The sequence below is a fragment of the Hylobates moloch genome, unplaced genomic scaffold, assembly GCF_009828535.3.
Source record: "Hylobates moloch isolate HMO894 unplaced genomic scaffold, HMol_V3 SCAFFOLD_6, whole genome shotgun sequence".
NCBI classification, from domain to species: Eukaryota; Metazoa; Chordata; class Mammalia; order Primates; family Hylobatidae; genus Hylobates; species Hylobates moloch.
In genome coordinates, this window is record NW_026652281.1 from 145,086,771 (window position 1) to 145,099,960 (window position 13,190).

The 13,190-nt window shown below is 43.2% G+C and overlaps 1 protein-coding gene across 6 annotated transcripts in view; it reads left to right on the plus strand.

Annotated features, from left to right (window-relative positions):
* Positions 1 to 13,190, plus strand: part of TENM2 (teneurin transmembrane protein 2) — a 1,386,931-nt gene that overhangs the window by 1,109,428 nt on the left and 264,313 nt on the right. For all 6 annotated transcript variants that reach the window (XM_032158572.2, XM_032158571.2, XM_058440114.1 and 3 more), the window contains one exon: positions 8,725 to 8,963. In XM_032158572.2, the coding sequence (XP_032014463.1) occupies positions 8,725 to 8,963 (239 nt within the window). The remainder of the gene's footprint in view (positions 1 to 8,724; positions 8,964 to 13,190) is intronic.

A 13,190-nucleotide genomic window follows, 5' to 3' on the forward strand; every position in this document is an offset into this window, starting at 1 on the left:
TAAAAATACAAAAATTAGCCTCGTGTGGTGGCACATGCTTGTGATCCCAGCTACTTGGGAGGCTGAGGCAGGAGACTCACTTGAACTTGGAGGTGGAGGTTGCAGTGAGTGGAGATCAAGCCACTGCACTCCAGCCTGGGCAACAAAGCAAGACTTTGTCTTGGGGGAAAAAAAATTATATGCTTTTTATTTTTGTAATGTGTACATTTTATATTTGCAAACAGGAAAATAAAGACAGAACGCTTAAGCGATCACCTAGTTTTGCTACTCAAGTAGGGCTCAGTGGAGCAGTATCCATCATTTTTCTCGTTATCTCTTTTTTCACCTCATCCTCTATGCTTCTCTCCTTCTGTTTTTGCTTTCTCTCCATGTTCCATGTCTCTGTCTCTGTCTGTCTCAGGACCCTGCCCCTTGAATTTTGCGTCAACCAGCACCATTCCTTTTCATATTGGAGAGTATATTAATGGTGCCAGAAAGGGTGGTGGTTATTTAACCTCTCTCCAGCTAAATGTTTTATTATAACTCCTGAAAACCTAATTACAGTAACTTTACATGCTACAGTACCCTTTATGGGCTGCCTCTTTACTAAACTTACTCTTTTAGAGACAATAAACCTGATGCTTCAAAGGGCATGGCCAGAACCAGTGAAATGTAATGAAATCTGGAGTTTTCTAGTGCACACCTGATCTCCCTCACTGAGCACCACGCCCCCGTTCCTGGGGTGTTTGTGCCTCTATCCTTCCCCTGGCTTTTTATCAAATTTCAGACACTGCATGTATGATAGTCAGAATATTTTAGGGATTAATGAGCTATGTATCAATGTTTTCATCCGCTCCTCTGAATACCCATGAGTTTATTTACTGGGGAGGTCAATTTTCTCGGTAGAACAACAGTCGACACCTGGTTTCCCTGATAACCAGAGTTGCTTTTTTGCACACAGCGCTACATTGAGACCATTTAAGACTTTTGCTGTATTTCAAAAACATTTGCTGCCGCAGACTTCGTGAGCAAAGAACAACGTGTCGGTCTGCTCTGTTAGTCATTAGTTGTCCTGGTTAGCTGAGTGGTACACTGTGATGAGATCGTGGGATACGGGGTGAGAGAGAGAGGAAGAGAGAAACAGGAAAAAAAGGCATTGACCTTTGGAGTTGAGGCAGCACAATTATTTGTATAGTACGTATCTGTTTCACAGCCCTGCCAGGATTTTCCCCTGGGAATAAAGCCAAAACAACAGAAAATAGGGGGATCCCCCTGGTTGCAAGCTGCAAAATGGTACTTGGTTTTAAGGAATTTTACGTATTTGTTTGTTTGTTTCTTTGGTGTGATTTAAGGTTAATGACTAAGTTTACTTGTGATTGACTCAGAGAAAAGGGAAAAACAAGGAAAAGAAAAATGCTTTGTTGGCACCTCAGGTAGCTTAGCCAGCCTCCGCTTCTCAAAGCTACCACTCTAAATTAGCCAAGCTCCTTCTGTATCATAAGAAGAAAATAAAAATTCACAGCCTTTTGAATTGGTGGGGGCTCTTGTTGCGTGGATGTTATGCATGAGGTTTTTTTGTTTGTTAGGTTTCTTTTTAAAATCTTTCATGGTTGTTTAATCAGAGACAATGCGTGCCCTTAATTTTCTAAGCCAATTTGAAGGAGAAGCCTGGTTACCAAGATTCTGCTTGAAATCCATGTCTTTGCTGTCATGTAAAGCATATGGGAGAATGGCTGTTCAGCTTTTAGGTATGCTTCTCAGTTTTTATTAAATGGTTTTGTTTTCACATGAGGAAAAGTGATGACATTTACCAAAAAGGTTGATAGTTTAGGGTGAAGCAATGATCGCTGTTTTCTTAGAAGTCACAGGAATGCAGGATACAGAGCTGAGAACGCAGAGCCTTTGCCTTACTATTCCATCCCAAGCCCCTAACCTGTGCCTGACAGAATGCTGGGTGCTGTGACCAAAGCTCCCATCCCCCGCATGACATGACTGGGAAGGGAAAGAAGTGTGTGAGCTCCTCTTTTATTTTTTGTAAGACATCGAGGACTGGTTTTCTCTATCTCTTGGAGTGTTAGCAAACTCTGAGGATGGCACTTTGGGGGCCCCTCATTTGCCTTTCCTTTCGGAGGCACAAGTGGCCAATTCTGAGAGCAATTGAGTTGTGCTTGAAAAATGTCAAGTGCATTTGGAAACTACACATTTTTGCTGACGCCTGGAGTCCCGAGCTGAGCTACTTCCATGACCGACCGCTGGGAAGAAGTTCAGTTGGGGCATCACAAATGATTCATCTGAACACACTGAGCAGGCCCCTGAAGGGGAGAAGCTGTCTTAATAGCCGGTTCAGGGAAAAATCAGGAGAAGTCCCCTAAGCCCTCTTGGTCCTCCCTGTGACCATCTGGCCAAACCATTACCTTGTGGGTCTTGCTTCATTTTATTTGATTTTCCAGCAGCATGTGACTGAAATCCTTGGGTGAATCAAAGCTTGCGTTTTTTTTCAACTTTTTGTTATGAAAAATTTCAAACATACAGAAAACTTGGAAGAATAGTACCATGTAAGAATAACCACCTGGTTTCAATGATTGCTATCATTTTCCACATTTGCCTTATCTGTTTTTATAGAGCTTGAGAGATGAGATCTTTTTGCTGAATCTTTTGAAAGGAAGTTGCAGACTTCATGAAACTTCACCTAAAGACGCCCACATCCAAAACTTCCATTAAAAAATATATATCTACTAACAATCTGGTGTGTCCTCTGCAAGTAAGATGCATTTGGAAGGGCATAAAAATGATTCAGGTAGAATTTCTTAAATGTTAATGTACGCTAGAATCAGCTAGGGAGCTTCTTTGCTTCCTTTTTTTTTTTTTAGTTGGAGTTTCCTTCTTGTTGCCCAGGCTGGAGTGCAATGGCACTGTCTCAGCTCACTGCAACCTCTGCCTCCTGGGTTCAAGTAATTATCCTGCCTCTGCCTCCCAAGTAGGTGGGATTAGAGGTGCCCGCCACCACACCTGGCTACTTTTTTTGTATTTTTAATAGAGATGGGGTTTCACCATGTTGGCCAGGCTGGTCTCAAACCCCTGATCTCAAATGATTCGCCGGCCTCGGCCTCCCAAAGTGCTGGGATTACAGGCATGAGCCACCATGCCCGGCCACTAGGGAGCTTCTTAATCGATATACTCCCAGACTCCACCCCATACCTGGATAGGGCCCAGGCTTTTGTACTGTTTTTAACACTGAGTGCTGCGTTAAAAACAGTACAAATTCCTGGGACTGGGCGATCACTTGAGTGCTGTGTTAAAAACAGTACAAACTCCAGGTATTTATGGGACACAGTCTGAAGATCACTTCCATCGAATCTTTCTCTTTTTGTTTGCTGAATTTAATCTTCTAAAGATTAGTGACACCAGGGTGTAACTGTATCATGGGAGAAATAGGATTCTACTTATCGCTGGTTTTTTGTTTAATCATTTTAAACACCAGAGACTAGAAGGAAGGGAGGTGATAACTAAATGGGTTTCTTTCAGCTGCGATCATCACAGACACCACAGTGCCAATGAGCAGCCTGAGAGATGCATCCTGCAAGGGTTTATGCAATGTTGAAAAGTATGCAGGTTGTTTTTTATGTGGAGGGATCTGGCCTTGCATGTGTAAATATAGACTCTTGCCTGCATGTACATATGCAAACTTGTAAATCTGTTTGGCAAACAGGCATCAACACGGCAGGAGGAGCCTATTTTAAAATTAAAAATGTTCACAGCACTATTCTTTTAGCATTCATTATTTTGGTCTTGGAAAATGTTGTAAGTTATTTATTTAACAAAGATTTGTTGAGTTCCCCCACTGTAAGCCAGGCTCTATTTTAGGTGACAGGATACAGCATGAACAAAATAATTATTTTAAACTTTATTGAAATTCAGTTCTAATGATGGGGACAGACAATAAGTAATATGCAAATATACCTATGCATTTAATGAAGAAAAATAAAGCAGTTATGACAGGGCAGATAGGAACAGAAATTGAAGGGGCCCAGGAAGATCTCTCTGAAAAAGTGCTATGAGAGCAGAGATTGAAGGAACAAGTTGTGCAGATATTTCCAGGCAGAAGGAACAGTAAGTGCAAAGGCCTGGAGAAAAGAAGATGTGATATGATGGGCAATAGCAAAAGGACAATATGATGGATGGAGTGAGGGAGGACAACAGCGGTGGAAGCTTCAGTAGGAGAGGTAGCCAGAGGGCAGATCATGCAGAGAGTTGAAGGCCATGAGAAAGACACCTGATTTTATTCTCAATGTTATTAGAAGCCTTTGTCGGGGAGAAAGCATGCTTTGTTTGATGACATGTGACCTAAGCTGACTTTATTTTTAGAAGAAAGTGTAGAAAATGGACTAAATTGTCAAGGGAACATTTTTAGGATTTCACGAAGCATTGCCATATGCAAGATATAATCATATCCTTCTATTTTTCTTATAAATGAGTGTATTAAAAATAACATTAAAGGCAATTTAAACTTCTTAATCTTCACCATGTTGCTCTCATGTTGCTAAAACATTTCTATTTTCAAGTTATTTATTCTGTCCACAAATATGACTGATGTCCAGGCACTAATATTTCGACTCTGGAGATAACAGGAGTAAGGAATATCTACCAGTTCATGTGTCCAGGAGTTCACATTCTGGTTGGGGATAGACACATTTAAAATAATTATATAGAGAGAGAGATTAATAACACCAGGATATAACTGTATCATGGGAGAAATAAGATTCTATTTATAAATAGAATCTAGATAAATAGATAGATAGATTGATTTGAGTGCACAAAGTGAAGGGGGCCATGTTAGAATAGATTCCCCAGGTAGGTGGTTGGAAGGTGGGTATGAGTTAGCTAGGATGGGTTAGGTGGGACAGAGCAGAAAAAGCCATTTGATTCAATTGAACAGGCTTGTTAAGAGAAAGTGTGTCTTTTTGTGTGGCTGAAGCATGAGTGCATAGGAGCTGGGAGCACTGATTAGAAACAAGAGTCAAAAAATGGGTAGAGAGCCATGGTTCCATGTTGTAGAGAGCCTGGTTCCATGTTGAAACTTAGATCTCCCCTTTCAGGCATAGAAGGATAACCACGGATTTGTAAGCCAGAGCACACTGGCACTGTGGCTTGGGAAGGAAAAGGCAGGAAGGCTAAAGGATGGGGTTGGTGGGTGAGGTTTTCAGAAATGAAATTGATGGGACTCGTTAAGCTATTGGATGGGGAAAGGCAAAGGAAAAGGAGGAAGTTCCTTGGGTAACTGGGAGTAAAGGAAGTCCAGGAGGGGTGGAGTTGGGCATTTAAAGGAATATAGTCTGAGTTTGGTTGTGACTTGTTCAAGACAGCTGTGAAATGTAGAAGACAAGCTGCCCAATGCACAACGGGATGTGGGTCAGGAGCTAAGGAGTCATGAGTTAGATAGAAATGGAGCTTTGGAGACTCCAGACGCATCAGTGGTGGCTGAAGCCCTAGAAATTGGCAAGATCGCTAGGATGCGAGAACTGGCGTTCAAATGTTTTCACTCATTAGTGACTCCTTACAATGACTTTACGTTCCTTTATTTTCATTTGATTTCCTATTTTCACTACTCCCTCTGGGAGAATTGTTTAAGAAATAAATTTGAAGGAGTCCTAAATCAAATTCCGAGGTTTCTCTGTCACCTTGGCTTTCTGCTGTGGATATGTTCTAGCGTTGTTATAAGGCAGCGAACTATTATTTAGTGACTTAGAGAACTCTTCAGGTGTTTGTTCAACATTTGCCAAGCTTTAAATTAAAATCTGCATTTCAGGCTCCTTATGTAGCTCTGAAGAATTAATAACAAAAGCTACTCACATGAGCTGACACTTACTATGAGACACACCTTGGTTAAGTGCTTTTGCTACGTAATCCTGCATGATATTGTAGGATTAGTGATGCTTTTCCTACACAGTGTTGCAATCCTCACAGCAAGCAGTTATGAGGTACCTGTGCTCCTATTATCTCTGTTTTACAAATGAGGAGATGGAGGTTCTCAAAAGCAGTGTCAGGTACTTGTCGGAAATGGCACGGCCAGGACTACCAAGGTCTGTCTTGTGCTACAATGCTGTCATGAACACCATGCCTACTGCCTCCTCTTCCAAAACAGCATTTTAAAATGGAGCATTAAAAGAAAGCCGTTGAACAAGGAGTCCAAAGCCTTATTTACGGAATCAAACTTCTAGGCTTTATTTTAACATTAGCTATGTTAAATAATTCACTAATCAGATACTCATTTTCTGACATGATTGTCAGTCATATTGGGTTTGTTTGATTTCTGTGAAGGATTAAAATACTTTCAAGGTTTTATCTGGAAGCAGCCAAGATACAAATATTTGTAATGACAGCAATCCTGCCTTAGAAGCCCACTGGGAAAGCCTGCTAGCCCCCAGAGGCAAGGCAGTGTGGTGTAGTAGGTCTAATTAGAGCTTCCAAAGGGTCTAACTGGATGTAAGTAAAAAAATTTTTTTAAGTCAGGCAGACTGGAGCTTGAGCCCTAATGACCCTGCTTGCCAACTCCGAGCGTCATCTGTAAAATTGAGGTAATAATTGTACCCACCTCCTGGGATTAATGTGAGGTTTAGTTGCAAGTAAAACATTTAGCATTGTAACTGACACATTGTGAGTGGTCAATAAACTAAGTAGCACCTACTGAAGAGGTCAAGAGAAAGGAAATAACTGTAGTAACATTTTGAAACCTTAGAATCGCAGCTGAGTAAAACTGCAAGATAATGAGAAGACTTCATCCATTCATTCACTCATTCATTCACTAAAATCCCTCTCTGCATGTTGGGCTTTATGTGGGTACTGGGAACACAGGACGAACAATGTACAAAATAAGACATAGTCCGTGGCCTCCAGCTGCTCAGATTCTAGCATTTACTTAACTCCTGCCTTAAACCCCGCTACACATTTCCTGGAAGACAAGTCATCATTTTAAACAAGGTCTGGCAAGTCACATTTGAAGTCTTATAAGTGGCATGTATAAGAAAGAATCATCAGAGAATTAATCGTCCTTCCTTAAAGTGCCCGTGGAGTGACAGACTCCCGACACTGAGGAGGAGCTATATCCTCTTCTACACTGCCTGTTCTACTGTATGGTTCTGCTGTGTGGTTGTCACACCACAGCTCTGGCTAACACGGACACCTTATTCAATTGATGGGCAAAGATGATTCCAAAGAAATAATCATGATCACATGACGTTGGAGAAGGCATCTCAGAACAGGAATCAGGATTTCAGGGGAGGGGAAAACAGAACAACAAGGGTCAGAGACAGTGTAGGGTAAAATGTAATCACACAGGTTTTATTGAAAGACAGAACTCTGGGTTTCAGTCCTCAGACAGTTGCTTGGCTTCAAAGCCTAATATCTCCAATCTAAAATGGAGATATTCTGCCATAAAAATGGAATGAAATAATGGCTTTTGCAGCAACTTGGGTGCAACTGGAGGCCATTGTTCTAAGTGAAGTAACTCAGGAACGGAAAACCAACATCATATGTTCTCACTTATAAGTGGGAGCTAAGCTATGAGGATGCAAAGGCATAAGAATAATATAATAGGCCGGGCGCGGTGGCTCACGCCTATAATCCCAGCAGTTTGGGAGGCCGAGGCGGGCGGATCACGAGGTCAGGAGATCGAGACCATCCTGGCTAACACAGTGAAACCACATCTCTACTGAAAAAAATACAAAAAATTAGCCGGGCGAGGTGGCTGGCGCCTGTAGTCCCAGCTACTCAGGAGGCTGAGGCAGGAGGAGAATGGCGTGAACTCCAGGGGGCGGAGCCTGCAGTGAGCCGAGATTGCACCACTGCACTCCAGCCTGGGCGACAGCGAGACTCCGTCTCAAAAAAAAAATAATAATATAATAAACTTTGGGGACTTGAAAGGAACGGTGGAGGGGGCGAGGAATAAAAGACTATATATTAGGTACAGTGGACACTGCTCTGATGACAGGTGCACCAAAATCTCAGAAATCACCACTAAAGAACTTGTCCATGTAATCAAAAAACACCTGTGCCCCCAAAACTATTGAAATTTTTTAAAAAAGGATATATCTGGATTACAGAAAGAAAAAATTAAAAATTTTAAAAAATAATGAAATAAAATGGAGATATTAAAACATTTAGTTTGTAAATAGTTGTGACAATACATTTCAAGTACCTTTCAATAGTAGGTATCTAGCTCTATCCATGTTCCTGCAAAGGACGTGATCTCATCATTTTCATGGTTGCATAATATTTGACGGTGTATATATACCACATTTTCTTTACCTGGGTGACAAAGTAATCTGTACATCAAATGCCAGTGACATGAGTATACCTATATGACAAACCTACACATGTACTCATGAACCCAAAATAAAAGTTTTTTAAAAATAGTGGGTATCTAATATGTGATAATGCTTAGCATCCTTAACCTCATCATCTCTGAGGAGGTGACAGTCATTCAGTTTCCATATTTGCTTTGAATGCTTTGCAGGTTGTTGTAGAAGATAACAACTAGATGCATATGTGAAAGGAGCAAATTATGCACATTTATGGAATTAATTTATGTCATCATCGAATGTAATGTTCGCCCCTTCTTCCACTCCAGGGTAAGCTTAGTTAACTAGGATTATGCTAGGACTAGATAGAGCAGAGTGGAAGAAAAATAGCTAAATGTTGCTCCTCGGCTACCCATGACCACTCTGACTCTTTCCCTTTTCCTGGCAGGCATTTCCTCTTCAAGACCTCCTCGGGGAGCACACCCTTGTTTAGCAGCTCTTCCCCGGGATACCCTTTGACCTCAGGAACTGTTTACACGCCGCCGCCCCGCCTGCTGCCCAGGAATACTTTCTCCAGGAAGGCTTTCAAGCTGAAGAAGCCCTCCAAATACTGCAGCTGGAAATGTGCTGCCCTCTCCGCCATCGCCGCGGCCCTCCTCTTGGCTATTTTGCTGGCGTATTTCATAGGTAAGTCAGGGCAGCCTTATTCAGCAAAGCTGGGGGTGACAACATGGGGGAGAGGCCATGGACTTGTGAATCTAGAGGCCCTCTGATGTCTGTACAGTTTGCTGCTTGGCTCCTGAAAGATGTGATACTGAGTGATGGATGGAGGTGATTTTTTCCCTCCTGAAATCCACTTAAATCTGATGAGTTTCTCCTTCATGTTTCTAAATGACATTCATCAGAAGGGAAATTAAGCATCCTTACTATATCCTTTCTTGGAGATGAGCTGAGACTTTTCATTCCCGCAAACCTATCCCTCACTCTCGGAGTGGCCTTCTAGTTTTCTCCATCCTTGGATTTTAACCTGGATCTGTGCTTTGAAATGTATGCAACATTGGTTAACTTCAGCCAAAAACCGAATTGAAGAATAGTGGTTGGCATGCCTGAGAACATCTTGATTCGAGAGAAAGCCAAAGTAGCTAGCTTATTTTCAGAGCTGTGGAACAGAAACAGGACTGACAGGCTGGAGCATACATCCAGGTCTTTATACAGAATCGAATTAGCCAGACACACTTGGCCTTGCCCATATCCCTTCCGCAGACTCTGTCTTCTCATCCTCAACTCTCTCCTCATCCTCAACTCTCTCCTCACCATGGGCAGCTGAATCTGAATCAGGGTCACCTCTCCTGGCAACTGGGCTTCTGGTGACTTAGTGTATGACATAGGTGAAGTTGCTGGAGTATCTTTCTCTGCATGCCAAAGGTGTTGGTTTACAGCCATAGGGTGTAGCCATGTCACCACAGAAAGTGGCAGATGCTGAGCACCCAGGGGCAGGATGCCACGTGCATAAGAGCTTCTCGGGCTGCACACAAAGCCTGCTCACAGCTCCTGGCCCCAACAAAGAGCCCCAAGGCTGCTGCTGTGTCAGTTAAGCCTGCCAAAGGCAGATCTCCTGGCTTAGGAAGAGGCCATGGTGATGTTTGTTAAAGTTTATTTGAAACACTTGATGGTTCTGGCTTGGTTTCAGGGCAGCTATGAGAGACCTGCCCAGTTTGGCTGTGCCATGTTGCACAGCCAACCCATAAAACACCAGCTCAATGAAGCTGACTCCAAAACAGTTCCCAACATGTATCCTGAAACTCCTCCCATTTGAGAGAAAAGAAAAGGCAACCCTGATTGTGTTGGCCTTGCCCATTCCCTCAACATAAACCCTCCCTTCTCGCTCAGCATTGGGGGCTCCCACACTTCCTTCATCCCCAGGCAGCAAGCATGGTATCTGCCAAAGAAGGAACTGGCCCAGCGCTTCCCAGACCATTCTCCTAAGCTTGCCTAATGGCAAAGGGGCATGACTGTGCACCCCCACAGATCTAGGGCCCTGCCTAAGGCAGACCAATACAAGCCAACAATTGACATAAATTTTTCAGCTTCCTCCACGCTATAGCTATGCCTGTCTTAATATGGAAAAATAAGCATTTATATTCCTTACCAGTTGCATTTCTCAGGAATGCCCTCCCAAAGTGAGAAAACTGACTCTCCAGGGAAAGGTGCCGTGTTCATCTGGGGCTTTGCAAAAGTGTAGCTTGCACTCTAAACCACAGCTGTACACCGGAACTGAGGCCTGAGGCCCGAGGCCCAAGCACCCCTAATTTCGAGTCATGTCTGCTCACTTACCTCTTGATGAAGGATGAAGTAATGGATTGACCTGAGAAAGGCAGCAGGATATCTGTTGCCCCACTGAATCACTTGAGTACACCCTAGTGTGTTGCTAAAGTAGCTTTGTGTGCTTCCGCAGGTGGCTGTTCAGGGGGCTCCGTGGAAGCAAATTGAATGTGCCTTCGGGGTCTTTTCATGATTTGGTTTTGTGTCAGAAACTTCAGAAGGGGTTCATGTGCTCACTTCTCAGGTTTAATGTTCTGTGGGGCCAGTGAGCACCACGGGGAGCCCAGATACAGAAGTTGAGGTACTGCCTGCCTCTGCCAATAGCGTCCCAGTGCGCCTTCTACTCTACTTGCAGGAGAGAGAGAGATGGCTACTGCCTGACTTATGGGGCTTGATAGTTAAAATAGAATAGCTTTCTGTAAGGGCAGTCATATACATGGGAAACCGTATAGTGAGAGTTTAATGTTTTAATCAGGTATGTAACTTGTAAATGATAGATTAGGAAATATATTTATTTTCAATCTGCAGGCTGCTGGAAGCTGGACCTGAGCATCTTAGCATCGTTTATTAGTTCATAATCCATCATTTCCTATTATGTATTCTTTAGGTAAGATTATGCTTTGACCCTGGAGTATCAAAAAACAGTTTATGACACAAAATGAGTGATATAATGGGCCAATTTACCCTGCAGTGATGGCAGTGAGCATGCAGCTATAGGGCTACTCTCAGCCACTCTCCCGAGGTGACCGCAGGTCTGCAAGCGTGGTAAGGGGTCATGATCTGAAGTTCTGATCTTGGCCCCAGTTATTCCTTTCTCCTTAGCCTTGGCAAACTTGTTTGCCTTCTGGGTCTTGGTTTCCTAAGTACAACATGGGGGCAGGATGGTTATTTACGTGCAGAAACTCAGAAGTATGGTGAGGATTAATTAATGTGTATAAATCACTTTGAAGATGAAAAGCAGTATATTATTACTTACAAAGCTGCAGGGGCATAAACAGTGCATTGCAAACACAGAGAAAAGTGCCTGTTGGAGAACCAATGATTGTGCCCACCTGGGAAACAAGCCATCAGGGAAGGGCAGAAAGACAACATAAAAACCGAGGCCCTCCTGTTAAGGAAACCGGCACTTTTAAGGGCTAAGTCCATTCTGGTTCACACATGACTCTGCATTCCACTAGAACATGACAGGTCCTGAAATTGATGCATCAGCCCCAGGACCTTTATGGGCAGGCAGTGGGTTCAGGCCTGCCAGGCACTGTGACAAATAAGTCAAATTATCATCCTTGCATGTTCAAACCCGAAGAAAGAAGACTTTCCAGAAATGAGCAATTTGGAATAGCTCAGCCCCCTGACAAGTTCTTCCATAGATCCAGGCCCGTGGGTGGGTGTAAAAGCAGAATGCCAGCCTTTTGCAAACTAGAAGACCCAGGCCTTTACCAGTTCAGCAAAGATGCCCAGTTCCTGCCCACACAGCTGGGGTCAGAGAACTTTTACAATATGCTCCTCCATCAGACCCTCTCTGTGCCAAATTCTCTCAGTGTACAAACATCCTGGAATAAATTACTCTGAAAAGCTGCATAAACCACCAGGGGACCACTTTGTGCATCACTCAGGCCCTGGCACAAACAATTCCTAGGGAATACTGGTTTAGGAGAATTTTTCTGTGAAATGCAAGAGACCTTCCTCTCAGGAAGGTGTCTTTCTTCTTTAGGCAGCTCAGGTACTTTCATTGCCTGCACCACCAGAGGTCCCTAAGTTTCTGGATCTTATAACCAAAGTATTTTATTACCAGCCTCACCTATTTTAGACCAGATGTGTTGTGTTATCTTGATAGTATGCATAACAATCACTAGTTAGAACCTTCTACCTGTTTAGAACTAGAAGCATTTCCATTTGAAGCATTGTTTGTTTGTTTGCTTTTGAGACAGAGCCTCACTCCATTGCCCAGGTGCCCAGGCTGGAGTGCAGTAGCATAATCTCGGCTCACTGCCACCTCTGCCTCCCGGGCTCAAGCGATTCTCATGCCTCAGCCTCCCAAGTAGCTGAGATTACCGACCTGCACCACCACGCCCGGCTAATTTTTGTGTTTTTTAGTAGAGACAGTGTTTTGCCATGTTGGCCAGGCTGGTCTCAAACTCCTGGCCTCAAGTGATCTACCCACCTCAGCCTCCCAAAGTGCTAGAATTACAGCCATGAGCCACCGCACCCAGCCCATTTGAAGCACTTTTATATAACTATTCAATTTGAATCATATCCCCAGTCGTCAATCAACACTCTAGCAGAAAATAAAATCTGGATATTACAATCATTTGACAAGCACTGACCCCGAGGCCCAGAGAGTCTAAAGTCTCCTGGCTAGGTAGATAGTTGCAGAGCGAGCACTAGGCCCTTGGTCTCTTGATGTCTCATCGAAGGTCTTTCTCTTCACTCCTTTCTCCTCAAGATTGCAGTTAACCAGTTTCTCACATACTGTATGAAAATGAAATAAATGATCTCGTTGGTAGCATTAACTCACCTTATCTATCTCTATCCTCTTTAGCAAGGTAGAGTAGTTGGTTCCTCCTTCCTGAATCATCTTCTAACACAGTGGAT